This window comes from Typopeltis vanoorti, chromosome 6 (genome assembly GCF_054136105.1).
Source record: "Typopeltis vanoorti isolate ZY-2024b chromosome 6, IOZ_Tvanoo_1.0, whole genome shotgun sequence".
NCBI lineage: Eukaryota > Metazoa > Arthropoda > Arachnida > Uropygi > Thelyphonidae > Typopeltis > Typopeltis vanoorti.
Window position 1 is genome coordinate 16,372,289 of NC_143554.1, and position 27,250 is coordinate 16,399,538.

Consider the following 27,250-nt stretch of genomic DNA (forward strand, 5'->3'; position numbering starts at 1 on the left):
AAAGGACAAAGAGATGTTGGAGAGGGTTCAGAGGCAATTGACTAATATAGTTATTTATCTCTGGAATGTTGAATATGAGAAAAAGTTAAGAAGTTGCAATTTACAGGGTTTAGTGGATAGGAGGAAGAGATTCTTCCTGAAATGGTGGAAGAACAGGGGAGAACAAACTGTCATCCCTGGAAGCTGTATAAGGAGGGTGTGAACAAGTGAGTGAGAAGCATGTTTTTTGCATGTGGAATTGCGAATGATTGGAATGTATTGCCTGAGTGTGATGTCTGCAGAGAATTTGAATTTGTTTAAGGTGCAGTATGATGAGCTGTGTGTATGACAAAGGGACCTCCTAGATGAATCTTTGACTCCACGGTTTCTTCTTCTTATTATTATTACTATTATTATTATTATTATTCAGGCCTCCAAGGAGTCAAAAGACTCATCGAGGGAGGTCCTTCCTAAGACATAAAGTCTGTCAAGACTCATTGAGGGGGAGGTCCCCCCCTGAGAAACACAAAGTCTATCATACCACTCTTTAAACTCACTGACCGTTCTCGCTCCCACCACTCCATCAGGCAATGCATTCCATGGCTCAACCACCCTCCACACAAAGAAACAAAGAAAGATTGCAGAGTTTGGTGGATAGAAGAAGGAGAGGTGATATGATTGAGACTTTTAAACTGTTGAGAGGTGGTTACAGGGTTGACACTGGGGAGTTCTTTCGCTTGGTTGAACAGCGGGAAGGAGTGATGACAAGAGGCCATCCCTGGAAGTTACGAAAGGAAACTGTGAGCAAGAGGGTAAGGAGTGGTTTTGTGAGATATGATCTAGGATTGGGCTGATAACAGTAGCATTCTGTGATAGCATGGGTTTATTGAAGAGGAGATCATGTTTTAGAAATTGACTTACACGTTACAACAAGGTGGAAAATGTACCGGGCCAAGGGAGATATATGTACAGTAGTAAATTGCAAGCTACTAACTAAATTGGTTAGAGAAGTTAGATAACAGATTTATCAGCTGGGTAGGCAACAGGCTATCAGAAAGTCACTAGTGGTGTGCCATTAGGGGTTGCATTTTGAGGCACACTAGTCATTTATGAGGAATTTATGAATTGTCATTTATGAAGAAAGATTGAGGAAATATAATTTGCAGGGCCTCAGAGATAGGAGAAGGGATATAGATATGATTGAGACATATAAGAGATTGTTATGGGATTAATGTGGAAGAGCTTTTTCAAAGAATGGGAGAAAATGTGCAGAACAACAGGCCATCCCTGGATGCTATATAAAGAGGGGAGTGGGCAACAGGTCTAAATGGAGAATGCCTAAGTATGGAGATTTCTTTATTACAAGTATAGTGAATCACAAGAAATACAAGTGTGCAAGTTGCAAGAATCTGAGGATGAATATCAGCAGATTATTGAGTAAAATGAAAGATAATGATGTGATGGCAAAAACAGACAACATGCTGCAAGTATGATGGTGATGAGATAGAAGATCAATTGCATGCTAGTAGTGCCATGTATAGAAAAGAAAATAGTTTGTGAATGTGTGAGATCAGTTGGAGTGGGTAGAACTGTATAAGAATGACAGATTGCATTTGAGTGGATTTGGTATGAGTCTTGTTCTTCTTCAGTTGAAGAAGCTCTTGCTGCAAGGGAGAGTAATGAGAAAATCAATAGTGAACAGAAGATCTGAGGAAGTAAGAGGAAATGTGAAAGAGCAAGCAGCAAGTGAGATCAATGGACAGAGAGAGAGAGAGAGAAGAGTGCAGTGTGAGGCAAGTAGGAATAGTAAGAAATGAAACTAAGAGAATGGTATGTAAGTGTCAAGGTAAACATGGGAATTCAAGGTGAATAAGGATTAATAGCATCAGATGAGTATATGCTGGAAGCAGCAGTGAATGCGTATTGTGAGAGAAGGTGGTAAAGAAGGCAATGTCCTGGACTGTGTATGAAGTAATTGAGTAACTGTTTTTTTTTCATAAGGACAAGAACGGAATAAGAGTACTGGTCAGAATAATCAGGCCTGCACAAGGTGGAGATATAGAGAAAATAGTGACAAAAGTTTTGGGACAATATGATATGAGGCGAAGGGGATTAGATGTTTAAGGAGATGTTACTATATTATATATATATATATATATATATATATATATATATACTAGGGGGCTCTCCCCCTGGCACCTATGGCACCCCCCCCCCAATGTTGATTAAGGCTAAAAAAAAAGAAGTGTGGGAAGTACATTGAAATTGAACACCTAGCAGGATATAGTCTCTCTCTCTCTTGTGCTATAAGTAAGATATCCTTACAGATCTCAAGCATGGATTGATATCATTTCCTTTTATGATTATAAGAGATATTATAAAGATTTATATTCTTGTGGCTTGTAGCATTCATAATTATGAAATTAATACTGGAAAAAAACATAAAAAAGTAAGATAAATTGATTAGTAGTTTTGTAAAACAATACTGTGTACTTCTTCAGATTGATACAATAGAACACAAATATAAAATAGTTATTAACATGAGATTTCTAAAGAACAAATCATTTTTTTTATTCATTCAATACGTGACAGATATTGGATGTAGGAACGAGATATCATGAGTGTCATTGTTACAGGAAATAACATTTTGTCTCATAGCCTAATTCATCCACACATAGACCTGATATTAAATTATCTACCCAGAGATAATTTAATATAAGGCCTTGATTTTTATTACGTTTGGTCAGACATTGCATCATCTCACTAGTCAAATCTCTTTAAATTTGCATACATAAGTGTTAAATTTTATGTACAGTATTTTGGTGATTTGCAAATTGAATTGATGGATTTTGTTGGTGGTGTGAAAGGCCAATCCATATTTATTCACTCTTTTTTTTCGCCATATCTCTGATGTGTTCTTTCTGATGGATTTCTCCAGAATGTTCCATCTGTCCAATGTAACAAACACTGCAATTGCACAAGATCTTATACACTCCTGGTCTCTTATATCTGATCTCTTTCTCTCTCTCTGATCACCTAAACAGGATGATCTTAACATCATGGATATTTTTTGTAGAGGTCACAGCTTTTAAGTTGTATTCTTGTAGGACTTTGGCTATTTTGTCTATAACGTTCCTTATATAGGCTAAAGAAACTATGCCTTTGTAGTCATCTGCTTATTGTCTTCGAGCCTGTGTCAGTTTATTCAATATGTGATTAATAGTTTTGATGTTGTAATCATTTTTTGAAGAATGTCTTTAATGCAAGTTATTCATTTGTTTCTTTTATTATCATCTCTTGATAATGTATTATTATTAACATCTGATCTCTCTGGAGTCAGAGACTCATCATGAGAGATACACGCTATTGCATACAATGCTCATCCAACCATGCCTTAAACTGATTCAATTTCCTCCACTACAGCTCCAAATGTAATACACAGCTTAGGATCTCTTCATCACAAAGTTCGTGACCTTACACTTAGCCACATTAAACTAGTGGGTTACAATTTGCCCATACTGCCAAACTATTATGTCATCTTTCAAAATCTCTATATCATCTCCATTAACTATCACTTCCTAGTTTTACATCATCAGCAAACTAGATATAGCCCCTTTAATCATTTCCTAAATCACTGATGTACAAATTAAACAGCAACAGCATCTCAAGTACACAGCCCTGCAGTACATTACTAGTCATCTCTCTTTTCCTGTATTCAGTTTCCCCTTATACTGCTTTTTGATGTCTTTCCATGAGCCATCCTCCTATTTGCTGCAATTTATGTAGCAAAGTTCCTTGTGATATCCTGCTGAATGCCTTTGCAAATTCCAGCAGTATCAACATGTAACCATTTTCTTATCCAACTCAATTGACACTTTATTATAAAAAATTAACAAATTGCTAATGCAATTTGAATTCTGCCTTCTACCAACATTTCCAATACCTTATCCATCACTTCTCAGATACTGACTGGTCTATAATTTGCTACCTCTGTCCTGGAGCTTTCTTCATGCAGTGAAATCATTCTGCTCTCTTTCCACTACCCTTCCACTTTTCCAAAGCCGAGATTTAAATTAAACAGCTTGGTCAGAGCCACCAATTCTTTAGCACATTCTTAATATTTGTATAATTTCTGTACTCATGTTAAGGTTATGCAATATTCTAAGTATCTTCAATTCATCTGCCTCTGTTCTCACATCAGTCTGTTACAAATGGCACTGCGATATCTTCACCTGACAATATTTTTTTTGTCTTTCTTTTGCTCATGACATAACAAAAGACCTCTGGGATTTTATTTAGCCTTCTCGGCTAGCTTCCTCTCTCACAATCTGCTTTTGCCTTCTTTATCATACTGGTCACTCTTCTCCTCACTTTGTACAGCTCATAAGCTTGCTGATCACCTTTCTCTTTATATACTGTGCACAACTTTTTCTAGAAACTCCTGCTAATAATGTTACTTATTCATCAGAGCCCTACCTGATTTATCCTTTTGACTTTGGATATGCAGTCTGATACTGCTTTCTTTAAACATTCCATCCAGTGCTGACATCTTTCCCACCTAAATTCTTATCCCAAGATACCACTTCAGACTGCCTCCTCATCTTGTCTCAAACACCTCTGCAATTCTACATACATCTCTTCTGAACTAAAATATTTGTATGTCTGACAATCTCCTAGGTCAAGACAAAATGATCACTCTCCTGAATTGGAGGCAGTTTGGTTACAGACAAGGTCTCTGAGTCCCTTCCATTATATGCTGTTTCTGGTAATTATCTCTTAGCAGCTGAATAAATTCTATTTCCTTTATTCCCTGTGACCATTCTCCCCTTACCAATCTATAACTGTAGCGGAAATCTTCCATAATCATTACTTTTCCTACATTTAGTGTGTTAATTTGCCGATGCATGTATTCACATTCTCCCTTGTGTTCCCTGGCTAATAGAATAACCAATTATATATTTCGTCCTGCTCCTTCTCATCCTTTTGCTGTAATCCTGCTCTCTTTGGCTCCAATTCTATTCCTATCATTAGCAAAATTCTTCCCTCTTTCTCCATTCTGTTTCCTTTGTTTTCTCTCTGAAAATACTATACAATTTACATTCTATTTCTGTGACTATATCATGTCTCACTAATGCCTATGACTTTTGGCCAAGTTGAAGTAACCAGGGCCAAAGCTCCTCCTTATTCTGGATGAATGCTTCTGGCATTAGTATACATACAGTGCATACTGCCCACACAGTCTTCATTACACCTTGTGTTAACTGTCTCAGTCAATTTTGAAATCTAATAGCTACATTCAGCATCATGTGATCATTCTCTCAGTCTCACTCACCCATTGCAAGGATCACACACATGCACACAAATACCTGTGTCTCCTTCTCCTAAAAACTCTATTACCCTGATTCTGCACTACCTGTAACTGAATGCTTTTTCATGTTACCCAACTCCAAATCCATTCAAATTCAAACAAATAGTCTTATATAAGTCTGTGGCAATTTTGCTCCTGATGTTGTGAAGACTTCTGAATTTGTTTTACAATCAGGATATTGCAGCTGGAAAAACAAGATCTATAAACAGATTGAAGGCACTGCTATGGGTAGCTTTCTGTCTCCACCTTTCACAAACTATATTTGAATCATATGGAAGATACCTTGTTCTCATCCACTTATCCCCAACACTCTCTTTGGTTTCATTACATCGCTGATGTTTTTGCTGTTTAGCCTCATTCTGAAAATGAACTTACCACTTTCCTACATTGGATCATTAGCCTTCACACATGCATTCAATTCACCATGAAAATGCTCATAGTTTACCATTCTTGAACATCCTTCTTATTTTGCATGGCTTCCAATACTTTTCAGCTATTGTTTATCCGAAACCTATCTTTACAGGCAGATATATTCATCAAAAGTCTGCTCATCACACCTCACAAAACCTGGTGTTATCGAGTTATTAATTAATATAGCACATAATGTGTGTTCCTCTTCCTTAAGACAAAAGAGCTTCTCACTATCAAAACTTTAATGGAATTAAGTGGTTACAACTCTCATAAAATCAAACAGATAATTGACTCCTATGTTCCAACATCTAAGAATTTTTTTGCCAGACTGCAGAGTTCTAATCACTTATATTTCTGGTATCTCTGAACCTATTGGTGGAATTTTGAATTAGTATCATCGTAATTCCACATACTTTCCTATCAACAAAATTTCTCATCTATTACAATCTACAAAAAACAAACTACCTCTATCTTTAGCTGGTGTTCACCAGATCCCTTGTGAATGTAATTTGACAAATTTTAGACAGACAGGCTATTCTGTAGAAAAAAAAAAAAAAATGGTGAACATAATTACTACATTGAATATGGAAAAACTCAAAAGTCTGGTTAGCACAGTATAATACTGACACTAAACACAGTATCCTGTGGGACGAAGCTCATCTCCATAGAATCAATTTTAAATATGAACGTCTTTTCAAAGAAAGTTGTGAAGCCTTTTACATTGGCTTAACCGGAATCATAATGATTGGGACTCTCCCCCCCCCCCCCCCCAATTTTGGGAGATTCTCACTTTATGTAAATATCAAGAATAGTTTTAATATTATATATTAATATTAATTTCTAGCATGTGGCAACTGTTTTTAATTGGTGAACCGATTGTTGTGTGTATCGTGTCAATTTGCTTGTTGTTTCTACACACTGATGATGTTCTGTTATTTCAGTATGAAATATCTGTACTTTCCCAGTGAGAGCAAACAAAGTTTGCGCCTGAAAATATCTTCAGGACTAAATATAGTGTTGTACTATCTTATCCAGTAAGTAGTGCAACACCAAGGCAACTCGTGGCAAAGGTGGAGCAAGCTACCAGGCACTTCTAACCCAGTATCTCCCATAATGCAAAACACATTTCCTATGTGGATATGTATACTGTTATGCATTAAAGGGATTGGCCATCTACCCAGACTAGTTTCGACCTTTATTGAGGTCTCTTCAGTGGGAGCCAGGCCCAGAGCTGGAGATACCAGGCAGAAGCAGTAGCAAGTCATCTGTGCCTATGGGAGTTGCCAAAAGGTTTATCACCTTTTTTAAAAATTACTCTGGATTTAGAGAAAGATGTTGAAAATTTATTTATCACTAGGTTAGACTATAATAGATTTAGTTTAATCCTTTATCCCAGTGAGAGCAAACAAAGTTTGCGCCTGAAAATATCTTCAGGACTAAATATAGTGTTGTACTATCTTATCCAGTAAGTAGTGCAACACCAAGGCAACTCGTGGCAAAGGTGGAGCAAGCTACCAGGCACTTCTAACCCAGTATCTCCCATAATGCAAAACACATTTCCTATGTGGATATGTATACTGTTATGCATTAAAGGGATTGGCCATCTACCCAGACTAGTTTCGACCTTTATTGAGGTCTCTTCAGTGGGAGCCAGGCCCAGAGCTGGAGATACCAGGCAGAAGCAGTAGCAAGTCATCTGTGCCTATGGGAGTTGCCAAAAGGTTTATCACCTTTTTTAAAAATTACTCTGGATTTAGAGAAAGATGTTGAAAATTTATTTATCACTAGGTTAGACTATAATAGATTTAGTTTAATCCTTTATCCCAGTGAGAGCAAACAAAGTTTGCGCCTGAAAATATCTTCAGGACTAAATATAGTGTTGTACTATCTTATCCAGTAAGTAGTGCAACACCAAGGCAACTCGTGGCAAAGGTGGAGCAAGCTACCAGGCACTTCTAACCCAGTATCTCCCATAATGCAAAACACATTTCCTATGTGGATATGTATACTGTTATGCATTAAAGGGATTGGCCATCTACCCAGACTAGTTTCGACCTTTATTGAGGTCTCTTCAGTGGGAGCCAGGCCCAGAGCTGGAGATACCAGGCAGAAGCAGTAGCAAGTCATCTGTGCCTATGGGAGTTGCCAAAAGGTTTATCACCTTTTTTAAAAATTACTCTGGATTTAGAGAAAGATGTTGAAAATTTATTTATCACTAGGTTAGACTATAATAGATTTAGTTTAATCCTTTATCCCAGTGAGAGCAAACAAAGTTTGCGCCTGAAAATATCTTCAGGACTAAATATAGTGTTGTACTATCTTATCCAGTAAGTAGTGCAACACCAAGGCAACTCGTGGCAAAGGTGGAGCAAGCTACCAGGCACTTCTAACCCAGCATCTCCCATAATGCAAAACACATTTCCTATGTGGATATGTATACTGTTATGCATTAAAGGGATTGGCCATCTACCCAGACTAGTTTCGACCTTTATTGAGGTCTCTTCAGTGGGAGCCAGGCCCAGAGCTGGAGATACCAGGCAGAAGCAGTAGCAAGTCATCTGTGCCTATGGGAGTTGCCAAAAGGTTTATCACCTTTTTTAAAAATTACTCTGGATTTAGAGAAAGATGTTGAAAATTTATTTATCACTAGGTTAGACTATAATAGATTTAGTTTAATCCTTTATCCCAGTGAGAGCAAACAAAGTTTGCGCCTGAAAATATCTTCAGGACTAAATATAGTGTTGTACTATCTTATCCAGTAAGTAGTGCAACACCAAGGCAACTCGTGGCAAAGGTGGAGCAAGCTACCAGGCACTTCTAACCCAGTATCTCCCATAATGCAAAACACATTTCCTATGTGGATATGTATACTGTTATGCATTAAAGGGATTGGCCATCTACCCAGACTAGTTTCGACCTTTATTGAGGTCTCTTCAGTGGGAGCCAGGCCCAGAGCTGGAGATACCAGGCAGAAGCAGTAGCAAGTCATCTGTGCCTATGGGAGTTGCCAAAAGGTTTATCACCTTTTTTAAAAATTACTCTGGATTTAGAGAAAGATGTTGAAAATTTATTTATCACTAGGTTAGACTATAATAGATTTAGTTTAATCCTTTATCCCAGTGAGAGCAAACAAAGTTTGCGCCTGAAAATATCTTCAGGACTAAATATAGTGTTGTACTATCTTATCCAGTAAGTAGTGCAACACCAAGGCAACTCGTGGCAAAGGTGGAGCAAGCTACCAGGCACTTCTAACCCAGTATCTCCCATAATGCAAAACACATTTCCTATGTGGATATGTATACTGTTATGCATTAAAGGGATTCTCTAAATCCAGAGTAATTTTTAAAAAAGGTGATAAACCTTTTGGCAACTCCCATAGGCACAGATGACTTGCTACTGCTTCTGCCTGGTATCTCCAGCTCTGGGCCTGGCTCCCACTGAAGAGACCTCAATAAAGGTCGAAACTAGTCTGGGTAGATGGCCAATCCCTTTAATGCATAACAGTATACATATCCACATAGGAAATGTGTTTTGCATTATGGGAGATACTGGGTTAGAAGTGCCTGGTAGCTTGCTCCACCTTTGCCACGAGTTGCCTTGGTGTTGCACTACTTACTGGATAAGATAGTACAACACTATATTTAGTCCTGAAGATATTTTCAGGCGCAAACTTTGTTTGCTCTCACTGGGATAAAGGATTAAACTAAATCTATTATAGTCTAACCTAGTGATAAATAAATTTTCAACATCTTTCTCTAAATCCAGAGTAATTTTTAAAAAAGGTGATAAACCTTTTGGCAACTCCCATAGGCACAGATGACTTGCTACTGCTTCTGCCTGGTATCTCCAGCGGAAGGAACAATCGACCGTGCGATGCGGTGATTGATTCATTCAATCCAATACCCTTGGAGGGTAATGGATGGCAATGCTGTAGCCAATGAAGTTCTAACTGAGGCTCGGTTATTGCTGTTACCCTCTTGCCATGATCAGAGCTTTAATTGCTCAACAACACCTTATCCATACACTGTCCTCTACAGATAACGGGGAAGATGAAAAGCATTCTTGCTTCGCCCCTTTAAGCCAGTCCTTATAAGTATAAGTTTTTTGGTATCTCCAGCTCTGGGCCTGGCTCCCACTGAAGAGACCTCAATAAAGGTCGAAACTAGTCTGGGTAGATGGCCAATCCCTTTAATGGATAACAGTATACATATCCACATAGGAAATGTGTTTTGCATTATGGGAGATACTGGGTTAGAAGTGCCTGGTAGCTTGCTCCACCTTTGCCACGAGTTGCCTTGGTGTTGCACTACTTACTGGATAAGATAGTACAACACTATATATTTAGTCCTGAAGATATTTTCAGGCGCAAACTTTGTTTGCTCTCACTGGGATAAAGGATTAAACTAAATCTATTATAGTCTAACCTAGTGATAAATAAATTTTCAATATCTGTACTTTCATTAAAGTTTATTACTGTAGTTCTTTAGTTTATTAGGTAAATCTAAAGTTTATTAGGTAAATCTGTTGTCTTAAATAAGTCCTTTTGTTCATCAAGCATTTCTTATTTGCATGCACCAAACACTCTTTCAGGTCTTCCTTCTTTCACAAACCACATTTATCTGAAAGCACTTGCTGAAATAATTGTCTCTTTCACTTTTCTACCTCTATACCCTAAAAGCAACACTAACATCCTTATTTACACCAGGGAAATGTGATTTTGTCACGCTCTCCTTTACTCTTATCATTGTTTTTGCATCCAACCTTTCTCCTTAATGTTCTCTGATTGTTCTATCTTACATTCTTTGAAGAACTCCATGTATGCATGCTAACTCTTTCATTACCATCTCATATTTTCCTCATCGTCAACCATTTCTTTCATACTATCACTTAAATCTTATTCACCCTCACTCACTTCCACCACTCTACATTCACCAACATACTCACTTGCATTTTCCTACCTTTTGTTAGTTAATTCTCCCCACTTCTGGTATTTGCTTTCAAAACACTTCTTCACTTCTAATTCTAATTTTTTTATTCTGGAATATCACACTTTTTGGTATTATTACTCATCCATATAATATCAAGTCTGCATCATATGACATCAATACAATAGCTGTTATGAACAGCTACCCATGAGAATTCATTGATGGTGAAAATAGCTCTGACTGAATAGAGTGAAGTTTCTGACTAACTTAATGATTAGACTTTTATTGGGCAAACATCTATTTCCTCAATTTTGTTTTGTGGTAAATGAAATTCTTCTCCCACTGAAAAATGTCATAACTAGTAAGTGAAGAATCACAAATGAAAAGCATAATGGAAGTCATAATATGTACATTCCTGTTATACGATTCTGTAAAGGGCTATGAACTATCCATTATTCAATTAAAATACATCATAACTGAGTTGAGTTAAATTTACAGTTGGAGAATGGTATGAATTTTCTATTAAAATCAAGACTAGTAAGCTGTATAAGAAAACCAAACTATATCATACCCTAAAGGCTTCCTTTAAACCACCATTATCAGCAACGTTTTCTCCTTGGGTATTGATACCATTTACCTGAATGAAAAAAGTAAATGACTTTTTTACATAGTATTATTTCTGCAATATATACATAAAAGAAAAAAATCCAACATACCAAAAATATAAAACTATACTCAAAATGACTCGGCATAATATAAACATAAAAAAATAATAATGTACATTAACACATGCTGGGTATTAGTCCATAGATTATTACTGTCACTATTAATGATTCTCCACTGAGTGAGACTCACTGCACAAAGTCCACTGAGATCAGATCTACAAAGAGTATAAAGTGCAGGCCAAGAAGGTCACAAGCAAGGTAAAGAAAGAAAAGGTGCAGTATGACAGGAGATTGGCTGGTCAGGCCAAGGATAATTCCAGGGAATTCTTCCACTATCAGTAGTTGTTAAGATCTTGGAGAAAGTAGTGAGGGACCGTATACAGCATTGGGCAGATGAGGATAATGTTATTTGGGAGAGTCAACATGGATTTGTGAAAGGGCGCTCTTGTTTTAGCAATATGCTAGCCTTTTATAATAAAGTTACATGAACATTAGATGAGGGAAAGGCATATACTGCAATTTTCTTAGACTTAGCAAAGGCATTTGACAGGGTGCCACATGATAAGCTGATATTTAAGTTGCAGCACATGGGTCTGGATGTCAGATTGGTCAACTGGATTCAGGATTGGCTGTCCGATAGGTATCAGAGAGTTGTGTATGGTGGAGCAGTTTCAAGGAGGCAGAGGGTTACAAGTGGGGTCCCACAGGGCTCAGTACTAGGACCTATATTGTTTAACCTTTATATCAATGACATTGCCAGTGGATTGCAAGGGGATATTTAGTTGTTTGCGGATGATGCGAAGCTGGGAAGCATTATTAGTAACAGTGCAGATGTGGTAGCCCTGCAAGAGGATTTAAATAAACTAGATCGATGGGCAAATGAATAGGGGTTGTCAGTTTAATGCAGCAAAATGTAAGGTCTTGAGGTTTGGGAAACATCGATGGGATGCTGCATACTCTATGGGAGGAGTTATACTGGAGGAAGTAGGAGAGACAAGAGATCTGGGGTTGATGATTGATAGAAACCTGAAGTTTAGGGGACATATTGCAAAGGTGGTGAAGTTAACACAGAGGATTGCTGCAATAATGAGGACACTGACCTGCAGAAATAAGAGGGTTATCATTCCGTTGTATAAGTCTCTGATCAGACCACACTTGGACTATTGTTCTCAGATTTGGTCCCCAGGATTTGAAGGAGATAAATTAACTGTGGAAAGGGTACAAAGGCAGATAACAAAGATGGTTTCAGGACTGTACAATGATAGTTATGAGGATCGACTGAGGAATGTGGACTGCAGAGTTTGGTGGATAGAAGAAGGAGAGGTGATATGATTGAGACTTTTAAACTGTTGAGAGGTGGTTACAGGGTTAACACTGGAGAGTTCTTTTGCTTGGTTGAACAGCGGGAAGGAGTGATGACAAGAGGCCATCCCTTCAAGTTACGAAAGGAAACTGTGAGCAAGAGGGTAAGGAGTGGTTTCTTTGCGTGGAGGGTGGTTGAACTGTGGAATTCATTGCCTGATGGAGTGGTGAGAGCGAGAACGGTCAATGAGTTTAAGGAGTGGTATGATAGAGTTTGTGTTTCTTAGGGGGGGACCTCCACTCGATGAGTCTTGACAGACTTTATGTTCTTAGGAAGGACCTCCCACGATGAGTCTTTTGACTCCATGAAGGCCTGAATAATAATAATAATATGGCAAGCAAGTGAAAGAACAATTATAGCAGGTTGAAACTGGTGGATAGTAATGGCAGCAGAGTGACTGCTGCAAAGGATATAGTGGAATTATTGAATGAGCACTTCATCGACATATTATAATACCATACTGGAGTAAATGATACCATGCAATATATAGAAGGGAAGCAATTATTAGGAGAATTGGAAGTGAAAGAATCAGAGGTGTATCAGATTGATTAGGTTCGATGTTAATAAGGGTGTGGGAAGGGATGGCATATCATCACAGATTCTAAAGAATTTGCACGGCAGTTAGCTATGCCCTTGACCTGGTTATTTAATAAAGGTCTTGCAGTGGGTAAGGTTCCTAAGGAGTGGAAAGAAGGTAAAATAGTACCACTCTATAAGCATGGTTCTAGGACAGAAGTTTCTAATTACAGGCCGGTCTGTGTATATATAACTGCAGTTGTAGTCAATTGGAGAGATTGGTTAGGAATAGAATACATGACTGGGTTGATGGTCATAGAATTCTTTATGATGGTCAGCATGGATTTGTAACGGGTAGGTTTGTTTAAGCAATTCAATTGCATTTTATGACAATGTGACGAGTATGTTACATAAGGGAAAATCATATACGGTAATATTCTTGGACTTTGCAAATGCATTTGCTAGATTACCACATAATAAGTTGGTGTATAAGCTCCAGATGATGGGAATATATATATATATTGGTTAGATGGATTGGAGATTGGCTCTCTGAATGATTCTAGCAAGTTGTGTATGATGGAGCAGTGTCTCAAAAAATTAAGCCTACCAGCAGTGTGCTCTAGGGTTCTGTTCTTAGACCATTGTTGTTTAATTTGTTTGTAAATGATATATCATGTGGATTGACTGGGAGTCTTCTGTTGTTTGCTGAAGGGGAGAATTATAAGTAGCACTGCTGAAATTAATTCCCTTCAGGAGGATTGGAATAGACGTTTGGCTTGGACAAAGAAGCAAAGTTGTAGATTTAATATTAAGAATTGCAAGGTGTTGGAGTTCAGAAATATAAGGTTGTGTACTATATTGGCATTGCTTACTGCAGAAGTGGATAAGAATCGAGATTTGGGAGTGATGGTTGACAGTAGGCTCAAGTTTAGAGGATATATTGCAAGTGGTGCAAAGATTGCATATCATAGTGCTGCTATGATAAGAAGTATTCTAACAAGTAGGGATAAGGTGGTTGTTGTGCCACTGTACAAAGATTTGGCCAGACCATACTTGGACTATTGTGCTCAGATTTGGTCACTTGGTTTTCAGTGTGATGTGGAATCACTGGAGTGAGTCCAGAGACGATGACAAAGACTATATCAGGAATCTGGAATGTTGGCTATGGAGATAGGTTGAAGGAATGTGGATTGCAGAGTTTGGTGAATAGGAGGAAAAAAGTTGATATGACAGAGGCATTTAAGAGAGTAAGGGGATATTACTTCCCCTCTTCCCATTTTATTAAATGGGAAGAGGGGAAGAACCAGAGGCCATCCATGGAAGTTGTAAGAGTGTAGTGATGAGGGGGTGTGAGGAGTAGATTTTTTACATAAAGAAATGTCAGTGAAAGGAATGCATTACCAGAATATATTTTTAATGCACGGAGTGTTAAGGATTTTAAGATTCAGTGTGATAGATTTGTTGTTACTTGAACAAACCTTCTGCAATGAGTCTGCTGACTCCATGGAGGGTGTAACAATAATAATAATTAAACTCTTAGCCTTCACAATATATTCTAGCAACAAATTGCACTCAATATGTAAAAAATATATTCCTAGGTATGCTGCCACTATTTAAATGAGTTTTTAATGGTGCTTGTGACATAGTAAAATGGTCTAAATGGTCTCTCTGAAAACATGTAACACAAAAAATTTAACAACACTTTATTAATGCAAATATTTTGATCCAAAGATAACAGGCCAACATTAGTGACCAAGCAATTCAAAAGTAGATCAGCATCTCCAAGAAAGCTACCTCATCAACCTTAATAAAGTATTATTAAATTTCTTGTGTCAATGTATTTCCAGAGATCTTACCACCTAAACAAATTTGCATGCATAATATGTTACTGCTATAACAACTTTATGACAACAATGGTAACTTTAATGAATGTGGATGGTAGGGAGGTAATACAGAAGCAGAAGAAAAACTGAATTATTAAGTGATCAAGTAAGGTTGTATCATCAAAGTGGAGATAATGCAATAGTCGATAATGTGAGAATAATAGAGATAGATGAACTGGAAGTTTTAGGATATCACAAAAAAAAAACTTTAATGTAAATAAGAGTCATGAGATTAGATGGATTATTTGCCTAAATACTATGAGAAAGTACAAGAGAATTAACAGTGCCACTAACTTAGCTATTTAAGCCTCATCGTTGGCAGGATCTCGAGAGCAGAAAATTATAGACTGGATAGCATCTCAGAAGTGGCGAAGGTATTGGAAAAATTGGTTAAGCAGAATTCTGGAATAAGTGGAGAGGAATGTAATGCTCTATGAAAGGCAACATGGTTTTATGAAGGGTAGATCTGACCTTGGTAAGATCTATAATAGTGTGACACCTGAAGATAAAGGAAACTGATGGAAAAGGAAACAATTTCCTAATGATACCAAACTGCAGAAGGGCAATAATTACTAAAGATTATGTAGAAATCTTGTAGGATGATTTAAACAGATTTGATAATATGGGAAAATGAATGACTGCCAGTTCAGAGTGACAAAGTGTTGGATAATACACTTTGGGCTGAAAAGATTTAGAAACTCTGTACAGGTATCCCTTGATAATCGATTAATTAATCCCTCGATGTTACCGTATATATATATATATATATATATATATATATCAAAATCACGTTAATGAAATATAATAATCAATGGCAAAAAGTACAATTGGTCCATGATTGAGTACTGCATTAATAATTCATTTTATACAGTACTCTTTTAGGAAAGATAAAAAATAAATGCAAAATAAATGTTTAATAAATACTTGTACCTACATTAGTTACAGCATTTTTTTTTATCAAAAAAAGTTATAAAGAGTCGTTTGAACAGTTTTAGTTTTTTCCTATAAGCATAAATGCTACAATAACAAGCAAAATGACTCTCTAGACCTCGGCAAACAAGCATTCTTTGATTAACATCTGGATCCGTATCCATTACTTGCCTCTTAAGCGATTCTAAAATGCAAAATATTCCATCCAGTTCTTTGATTGTTATCTCATCTGGAACCTCATCTTCACATTCCATTTGTTCGTTGTCTTCATATGTGCATTGTTGTTCAATTTCAAGAAGATCATTGTCACTGAAATCTTTTGAATTTGAATCCAATAATTCTTTAACATCTTCTGCATCGTCCACGTGGTTGGCCTAGTGGCTTTGAACTTCACAACCATATGCCTGGGAAAGGAGTGTCCTAGGTTCGATTCCTATCAACGCCGTTAGGAGCTTAAGGATCTTCCTCAGCCATAGCCAAGTTAGCCTGGACGTGGACAGCAGGGTTTTTTCTGCCAGTTTATCTGGGGTTTTTTATCCCACAAAGCAGGCAAATCGGCCCCATGAACACAAGCTTTGACAGACATGGGAGATACCACTAGGAATAAGGAGCAACCAACCTATTCCGTGAGATTATCGGTTACGGAAGCTTATGCGGTAAAATGTGTAGGCCTGCACGAAAGTGTAACATACGATGATGATGACTTCTGCATCAACACCATCGAAAACCAAGGTCTTCAACAATTGAAATGATTTTTTCAAGCACATTGTTCACAGGATTTTGAAAACCACCTAAGTCATTAGCGCATTCTGGCAAATGGTTTTCCAAACAGCTAGAAGACACTTGCTCCCACGAATCATGAATGGTTTCAATTGAGTGTTTAATGTTAAAATTTTTCCAAAATTCATGGAGCTTAATTGCATTTTCTCCAGTTGTTGTTTCTATTACCTTACAGAATGTCTTTTTAAGAAAATAGGCTTTGAAAGTTGCAATGATGTCCGTGTCCATGGGTTGTAGCAATGATGTCATATTTGGTGGAAAAAATAAACTTTCGCATTCTCACACAGATCATTAAGAGAGTTTGGGTGATCGAGTGATTTATCATGCTCATGATTTCCTTTCTCTCGGCCAGGAAACACTCCTCAAGGCTTGCATGTTTTTGCATAGTAAATTTAAAGGCGCATTAATTAAAACTCTTGCCACGTATATCAGGGGATTGTTGCAATTAATTTTGCTGCGTTAATCAAATCCCGCATTAAGCAAAACCACGTTAAGCAAGCGATACCTGTATTATAATGAGGAGACTGGACTGCAAGAGACTGGACTGATGAGACTAGGAATTTAGGGCGATGGTAGACAGGAAGGTGAAGTTCAGAGGACACAGCAAAAGTGAATGAAACAGCTCCAGAGATCACTAGAATATTTGAAAAATGTTCAAGTGATCAATACAGTCAAAGCCTTGTAAGGATAAAGTTATTCCTGTTTACAAGGCTTTGACTATACCATATTTGAACAATTTGCACAGATATGTTTTTTTTTTTTAATCCATTAAATTTGTATATAAACCACTCATGGTATGGTTTATATACAACCACAGTGAAGATTTAGAGAGGGCTAGCAACCCATCCTCATTAAAAAAAAAAAAAAAAACATCTTCCTTTGGAAATGAAAAGCACACTGACCCAATTGAAAATGACAACAGTGGTCAAGAAACAGACAGGCTGTGAAAAATATGATTCCCTAGTGAAATCTCCTCAGGAGTCATAACAGAGAAAATCCAAATAGGACAAAAAAAAAAAAAAAAAAAACCTAAACTAGACAGAAAAGCTGCTCGAAACACAAAAACTCTCTGATCACATGCCGAAATGTAAAAATGATGTATGAAAGCAGCAACTAAGGCCAAAGAAATGAAAGAAAATAACAGTGAAATAATGGAAATCAGCAGAACAAGATGAAACAGACAGGAACTGATCCAATTAAGTTCTGGAGAAACAATAATATATTCTGGTAACAAAAATGAAGAAAATGAGCATACAAAGGGAGTAGCAATTATAATGTCAAGAAAGGCAAGAAAAGCATTGATTGGATAGGAAACAATTACTGAAAGATGTATAAAGGAAAGATTTAAATCAAATTCTAGAAGGTGACAATAATAAATGAAATGTACCGATCAGTAATGCAAAAGAAATAGATGAATTTTATGATATGCTATAAAAATTAATGGATGAAACAAATCCCAGAGATATTATTATATTAATGAGACACAAAGGAAGAGAAATGATAATGGGAAGAGAAAGTATGGGAAATATAAATAAAAGTGGAAAGATGCTTTTGGACTTCTGAATGAATGAACCAGTACCACAAGACAACACATATATCACCAAATGGTGAAAAAGCAAATAAATCAAATAGACCATATAATGATACAAAAAAAAATGTAGAAGATCCCTCCTGGATGCTTATACAGGTATCATTTCTTAATAATGGGAAAAGTAAAAATAAGATTGATCACCATAAAGGAGATGAAAAATAAAACATACAACATAAATGAACTTAAAAATGTGGAAGTTAAAAAAAGAAGAGAAGCAGGAGATGTTTAAGCAGTTGAGCTTGGCAAGTGCAAGAAGAGTAATTGTCATGGAAGATTTTAACTATGGCAGTATTAATTGGGAAGATGAAAATGCATGTAGTAATAAGGGAATGGAAATTCTAGAATTCTTGAGGGACAAATGTCTTAAGCAACATGTAATAGAAGGAACATGAGGTTCAAGAGTTTTGGATTTGGTGATAGCATCAGAGATAGCTGATAATAACTGAGATGGCATCTCTTCCACCAGTTAAAGAGAGTGACCATGTTATTTTGACTTGGAAGATGAATAGACATACAGGAGTATCAAAGAGAAAGGAATGTATGTGGAATTATAAGGCGGGTGATTATAATACTGTTAGATATCAATTTGGAGCAGTTACATGGAGGGAGGAATTGGAATGGCGAGATATCATTAGTGTTTGAGAAATTGTGAAGGAATATTTTGTTAGCAGCAATAGTAAGCTGTATTCCACGACTGAGGGAGTGGACACAATTTGGTATAAAGTGGATGACAAACAATATCAAACAGGAACTGCAGGTTAAAGAGGTTATGGAAGAGAGATATAAGGAGAGAGGTGGAGAGCAGATGCATGAAGAATATAAGATTCAGGCCTAGAGACTAACTAGTATGGTAAGAAAGGCAAAACTGGAATATGAGAAGAGATTGGCCAAAGAAAATGCTTGGAATTTTTTAGCTATGTGGCCAGTAGGAGGAGAATTGATTGTGGAAGAATGACATTGTTGGATAAAAATGGGAATAGAGTGACTGATGCAGAGGACATAGTGGAATTTTACAATGAACACTTTATTGGAGTATTTCATCCTGATTAAGGAAATTTTAATACTAAAGGGATGGTGCAGATTTGAGGTTCAGAAGTGCAAGAGGAAAGTGTGTTTCAAATACTGAGTACTCTGGATGTCAATAAAGCTGTGGGTCTGGATGGAATTTCACCACGGGTTTTAAGAGAATGTGCTAAATAACTGACAGCACATTAATTGTTAAGATCTTGGAGAAATTAGTGAAGGACCATATACAGCATCTTCAAACAAAATTCCTAATATGGACAAATGAAGCAAATGAATGGAGGTCAGTTTAATGCAGCAAAATGTAGTCTTGAAGTTTGGGATACATTGATGGGAGGCAGCATGCTGTGTTGGAGGAAATGTACTGGAGCAAGTATGGGAAATAAGATATCTGGGGGTGATGATTGATAGAAACCTGAAATTCAGGGAACATGTTTGAAAGATGGTGAAGGTAACCCAGAGGATTGCTGCAATACTGAGAAGGACACTGACCTGCAGAGATAAAAGAGTTGTCATTCCATTGTATAAAGCCCTGATCAGACAGACCACCCTTGGACTATTGTTCTCAAATTTGGTCCCCACGATTTGAAGGGGATAAATTAATTGTGGAAAGGGTACAGAGGTAGATAACAAAGATGGTTTCAGGACCATACAATGTTGGTTATAAAGATTGGCTGAGGGAATGTGTACTACAGAGTTTGGTAGATAGAAGAAGGAGAGGTAATATGATTGAGACTTCTAAACTGTTGAGAGGTAGTTACAGGGTTAACACTGGGGAGTTTTTTGCTTGGCGGAACAGCAGGAAGGAACAATGACAAGGGGCTGTGAGCAAGAGGGTGAGGAATGGTTTCTTTGCATGGAGGGTGGATGAACCGTGGAATGCATTACCTAATAGAGTGGTGAGAGCAAGAATGGTCAATGAGCTCAAGGAGTGGTATGATAGACTTTGTGTTTCCTAGACCTCCCACGATGAGTATGTTGACTCCATGGAGGCCTGGGTCTTAATAATAAAGAGTAGGAGTAGGTTTGAGGCTCAAACAGACCAGACAAAAGTAAAATGAGTAAGAGTATTAAAACAGTATATCATGAAAGTATGAAAACAGTTAGGAAAAGTGAAAAGAAATGCACAGAATGGATATCCTCATGTACAAAATCCAAAATGAAAGAAAGAAAAGAAATAAAATAAAATTAATACAAGAAGAAAATAATACCATGCTAGAAGAAGAATATAATGAAATACACAGGAATCAAAAAAATCACATGAAAAGATAAAAGAGAAGTTATAGAAAATTTACTGCTACTGCTGGAGTTTCTGCTACTAAAAGAAGCAGAAACTCCAGCAAATAGAAATGATAATACCAAAACACTATATAATATAACAGGGAAAATTATTGTTAGATATCAGGGATTTTCCTGGCGGTCTTGTTGATCTGTTGTAAGGAGAGAGGCTCGGTTCTTCAGCATGTGTTCAATGCTAAGTTTCTGAGAAATGTGGTGGGAGGAAGTGAAATGTAAATAACGTCCTGTGTTCGTAGGTTTGCAGTAAACTGAGAGGTTGATACCACCATTCGTTGATATCAACATTACTTCTTAATTAAAGTGTTCAGAAATGGTAATTGGTTATCTTTTTCAAGTTCTAGGGTGAATTTGATTATGTGGTGTAAAGAGTTGATCTTGTTTAGAAAATCTAACAGGTCCTTTTTTGTGTGGTTCCAAACAATAAAGATATTGTCCGCATATCTCCACCATACTGTGGGTTTAGGGTCTACTTGAGATAAGATTTTACTTTCAAAATCCTCCATAAAAGCCATAAAAGAGATCAGCACAAGATGGAGAGAGAGTCATTCTCAGACCAAATTAATATATTTTTTTTTTTTACTTAGATGGCACCTAATTAGGACTTTAGTCTTTGTGTTGCATGCTATAATTACTCATACTAGTCCCACTGTTACACCGGATTGCGGTTGTCTCACTATTGTAACAAACTGTATGCCCTGAAGATGCCGCATATAATATCAGTGAAATATTAGTGTTTAAGTTAATAAATAGTTATTTTCTTATCAATCTGTGTTCGCATCTATACTGTTAAAAATCCAATCAACATAATTTTATCTTTATTTATTTTCTTTTTTTTATTTTGAATTTTGTACATGAGGATATCCATTCTGTGTCTTTCTTTTTACTTTTCCTAGCTGTTTTTACACATGTACTAGTCACCTGGTTATAAGTAAGCATATTACTAAAGCACGACCTTCCATCAGTAAACCTATGCTGACCATCAACAATAATGATGCTGCTGTTTTCAACCCAATTCAGAATCTTGGTCCTCACTAACTTCTTTAATAATCTAACTACAATGCAAGATACACAGATTGGCCTATATTTAAAGCTTTAATCATATCACTTCCTTTATGAAGTGGAATGAATTTACTCTCTTTCCACTCCTTTGGAACTTAGCCCAATGCAATCATGTTAAAAAAGGGTATGTCAAAGATGTTAACTCTGGAACATTCCTTCAAAACACATAGTGATGTCATCAAGCCCTACAGCCTTATTAACATCAAGTTTACTCAATTCCTCATATATCTCCTGCTCACCATCAGCATCTCCTCCTCCTCCTATTTCCTTCCTTCCCACTGCATTCATCTGCATGATTGACATTCACAAGAATGAAATACCTTTATGAAATGCTTATTAAACACCTCAACCATATCCTCTGCAGCTGTTATCATTCTATCATTTTCGCCAACCAATATCATCTTTCCATAATCATTCTTCCTTCTGTCAAAACATCAAAAGACCTTAACTTCCTGAGATTCTTTGTAGTCTCATCAACTAACTTTTGCTCATACTGCCATTTTGCAATCCTCATCAAGTGAGTCACTTCCCTTGCCTGCTCTTTGCACACTTCATGCAACTGTTTATTACCACTCATCTTATGCTGCTGCTTCCATAATACCTTCTTCCAGATTGCACACCTCACCTCTTCATTCAACCATTTCACACCTGCTCTATTTAACCTCTTGAGCTTTGGAATATATTCTGATATTGCCTCTACCAGATAGTTCTTGAGTATGGCCCAAGAAGCATTGATACCTTTCCATCCAGTTCGTCATTCCATGTTATTGCTACAAGCTGTCTCCTGAGCTTCTCATAATCACCAGCATTATAGTTCCCCATGTATCCCTTTCTAACAGAAGACTAAATGGTGAAGACTTGACACTGTTTATAATAACATCATTTGATGAGATGATGAGGTCCAAGACCCTTGATTGTCGTGTACCCTATTTTACATACTGCCTAAGGTAGATGTCACTCAAATATTCATTCTTTTTGCTTCCAGTTGCCATCTTTTCATTCCGATCTACATTATGATAATTGGAATCACCAACAATGATCATTCTTTTCTTATTTACCAGGCTAAATATTTCATTATGTCCACCTATACCTTGCACCATACTGCCTCAAACCACTCTCACTATTTGCTCCCTTATATCTCCACCTTAAATAAGCATAACTCCTTTGCTATGATTAACAGCACTCCTCCCTTTCTTCCTTGCCTGTCTTCATGAAAAATATCATAACAATCCATCTCTAATTCATGTCAGGATATCATCTTCATTCGACCAAGTCTCAATTATTCCGACAATTTTGGGGTGAATAAACCCAAACAATGTATTAATTTCACTCCCCTTATTTCTTCTGACATACAAACATAATAAACCATTTCTGATTTTATAAGAAATCCTTCTCGAAAGTCTGGGTCTCTTCTATACTACCACTGATTCTGGCTTGTAATGACTTCTAAATAGCATATTAGTTTTCTTCCATCTAATCCTGTGTGAAGGAGTGTCCAAAGTGTGGTCTGCCAGTCCTGACTTGCATAATAATGGTAGTGAATGTATTTTTTATTTCAGAAATTATTTTTATATATTATATTTTATTTTAATTATTTTATTATTAGTATTAAGAGAGACCTCCAGGGAGTTGAATTTATTCACACTGCTTGAACACACATTCAATGGCAATCCATTCCAATCATGCATCACCATGAGAGAAAAATCTAGCCTTTGTCCCTACTTAGCAACATTAATTCTCAGCTTCCAAGGATGCTCTCTTGTTTTATTCCATCCATAAAATTAAAAATTCCATCAATTGAAATCCTGTATGACCTTTTATTAAGTTTGCAGGCCTCAATCATAAATCACTCCTCTTTCTCCTGTTTGCTAGTATCTGCATTCTACAAATTATTAATCTGCCTTCATAGTATTCCACAATCCTGATATCATTTTTAACACTCTCCTTTGCACTCTCTCCACTACAAATAGAGTCCAAGTGAGGTCTTATCAAGGCCTTGTAAAGAGGCAATGTGAACATTCATTTCAGCATTGTAATTATCTTTTGAGTTGTATTTGCAATCTTTGCTACATGCCCCTGAACTTCAACTTCCTATATATTAACACTCCAAGATCCCTAACCTCATCAGTTTCTTCTAGCATAATTCCACCAATAGAATATGATACTGGATATCTAATCACGCCAAAGTGATTAGATATCCAGAGAATGTGAGTAAGTTGCTAAAACATGACTTTCCCTTAGTAAACCCATGCTGTTCATTGCAAAGTAGAGATTCTCTGTCAATCCATTTCTGAATGTGAGCCCTAACCAACTCTTCCAAAATCTTCACTACCACTCCTGATATACTGATTGGTGGACAGTTGGATACATCGGTCCTTGCACCACCCTTGTGCAACAGGATTACCATACAATCTTTCCATTCCTGCATAATCTTCCTTGTTCTGAGACTCAAATTATATAGCCGGGTCAAAGGAATAGCCAGTTCAGCTGAACACTCTTTTAGCATCTGTGCTGAATTGTTATTCAGTTTGTGCAACAGCTCTAATACATCCTCTTCATACACCTAAGTTTCTTCATTAAATGAGGAGGTAGCAGTCAACTCAATGTTGCATACATGTTATTTTTATATATTTCAGAAAGATTATTTTGAGAGTCAGCCATGATTATGAAAAATTCTCCTAACCTAAACAAGTAGGGATGCATTAATTTGCCAAAAAATTGGGAGAGTGTTATCTTAAGATCAACTCCTACCTAGCTGTTATACTTCTTTATTTTTTTACAGCATTAGAGGGTGCCAAATTTGGACTTCAGATCTTTCCTGCATTACAATTTGAACTGTTTCACTTACTCATTGTTACATGTAAACTAGTTTGAAATCCAGTGAAATATAAGCCTGTTAATAAACACTATTTTTTTTATAAAATAGTTCATTTGTTATTGTTACTACCATTAAAATAAGTTATGAATAATGTTCAACACCTATGCTTGTCTATTAGATAGTTTGTTTCTATGAAGATAGATCCATCCCTCCAGATTTTAGACAACTTGCTGACTGCTGTCTTAGCCATTCCTAATATTCTGCTGACATCTTCTGAACAGCAATTCTTCACATTAATAATGGATCCCAGGTATCGAACTTGCTGACTTCCTCAATTCTTTCTCCATTAAGGTACACCTATTTCTCAAGAGCTTCTCTGTCTTACTAGGAGTGAGCTGAAGTCCTCTGTTTTTACTGATCTCATTAACTTTGTAAGGAATTCTTCCTGGTCATTACAAAGGGATACTATCATCAACAACCTCAGATTACCGATCAATTTACTACCTATCCTAATTCCTGTGCTACACACTTACAAGATGTCCTCAGCATAGATAATAAACAGGTGAGGAGAAAGTAGGCATCCTTGCCTAATTTCCTTTCCAACCTGAAGCCAATCAGTTAATCCAACATCTGTTCTTATTATGGATTCTTGCTCACTGTACAAGTTAGCTATCGACCTGACAGTGTGTTGAAGAAAACCCATTCTTTTCATTACTTCCCACAGTTTCACATGCTGAACATAGTCAAAAGCTTTAGAGTGTCTGTGACACATTACCACAGGGAGTCTAAATTATTTATATTTTTCTATGATCTGTGGCTAAGGCAAATGGATCTGATCTCTGGTATCCTTACCTTTCCTAAAACCTGCTTGTTTCTCAGGCATTTCTGCCTAAACTTTGGACTCAATCCTATTTAGAATGATCTTTAATAAAATTTTGCTTGCATGAGAGATTAAACTAATAGTTCTACAGTTCGTACAATCCTTCATATGTGGTGGTATGTAAACCAACTTCTTCCAGTCTCTAGGCCATGATCCTATCTCTGATATCCTTGTAATCAATCTATGAAATACTCTTATCCCTCCATTCCCTGTGGCCTTAACTCTGCTGAGATTTCATCTCTACCTAGGGCCTTATTGCTATTAAGCTGTTTAACTGCTCTTTCAACCTTATGCCTAAGTGGAGGAGGTTCCAAATCAAAATTATCCTGGTGAGAGGACTTTTCCAAATTTTCTTTATCTTCTCTGCTGTACAGTTCCTCACAGTATTCTTATCATCTGTTTTTGATTTGTTAGTACTGCTCCATGCCTGTCTTTGATGACATTCAATTTGGGCATAAACTTGTGCTTTAGATCATGAACTAAACAAAACATCCTTTTATAATAACTAAAAAGTAACATGTATACCACAGTAAATAACTTTTCCTTTTAATTGAAAAAAAGAGCCAAAAGGCTTCACTTCAGTGATGCAAAATTATTCGAATTAAGTGGATATTAAATCCAACATTATTTCAAAGCTGCATAGAGAAACTACACGAGTTTCATGCTTTCAAAAGTTGCCCCTGTCATGAAAGATTTGTATATGCTTGGATCTGCCGAAACTTTGATAATTTCTATATTCAGCATGAAACTCTTGCAGTTTCTCTATTCGGCTTTGAAATAATGTTGGATTCAATATCCACTTAATTTGAATAATTTTCCTTTTAATTTGCTTTAATTTCCATTTCCCTTATAAATCCTTTCATCATCATCTGGCTCTATTTCTTCACATTTATTAGTATAAAAATTTTCCTTGTCCTGTCTGATGGCTCTTCTGATTTCTCTATATGTAATCTCTTATTCTTCAGTTCCCTGTGGTGCAGATACCCATGGGTTTTTGGTCTTCTTCAAATTGGGCCGAGACATTTCTTGGCTGTATCCTGTATTATAATCTTGACTCCTTCCCAAAGTATTTCCAGTGAGTTCTCCTCACTAGTCTCCAAAGGATCATTCAACCGAGTTGATGTTTCTTCTGTGAACACCCACTAGGAATTACTCTGAAATCCAGTCTATTGTATGTGCCTGACTTAGAAGGTTTTGAAAACTTAGTCTTACTTTGGCTCTTACTAGCTAATGGTCTGTAATACAGTCTACTCCAGGGCAAGTATGTCTCATCAGTGATGATTGTCTTCAGCTGTTGGAGAGCCAGGATGAAATCCATCTAGTGCTTTGACCTATCAATGTTTGATGTCCAAGTATAGGTTCATTGGGGGTGTTTCTGGAAGGAGGTATGGTAATAACTAATCCGTTAGCATGGACAAATTCCAAAAGTCTTTCACCACTGGTGTTACATTTACCCAAAGCAAATATACCATACTCAGGCTTAATTCTCATACTCTTTCCCACCTTTGCATTGAAGTCCCCTAAGATGAAAAGTACATCTCTCCTTGGTAGGCAGTCCAAAAAACAGTCTGTAGGTTTTCATAGAATTCCTCACTCACTTCATCAGGCCTATCTCTGTTTGGTGCATAAACTATCATGATTGAAGCATTGCTTTGACAAGCCTTAAGTCTAATACAAAGTATCCTGTCATTAACAGGATATAACCAAGAAGGGCTCTTGCCCGACCTAGCTTCAGAATCACAACTACCCCATGATGTTTT

At 36.9% G+C, this 27,250-nt stretch overlaps 1 protein-coding gene across 2 annotated transcripts in view; it reads right to left on the reverse strand.

Moving 5' to 3' along the window:
- Positions 1 to 27,250, reverse strand: part of LOC150105310 (neprilysin-2-like) — a 493,284-nt gene that overhangs the window by 70,937 nt on the left and 395,097 nt on the right. For both annotated transcript variants that reach the window (XM_090394688.1, XM_090394687.1), the window contains one exon: positions 11,255 to 11,320. In XM_090394688.1, coding sequence (XP_090250814.1) covers positions 11,255 to 11,320 — 66 coding nt within the window. The remainder of the gene's footprint in view (positions 1 to 11,254; positions 11,321 to 27,250) is intronic.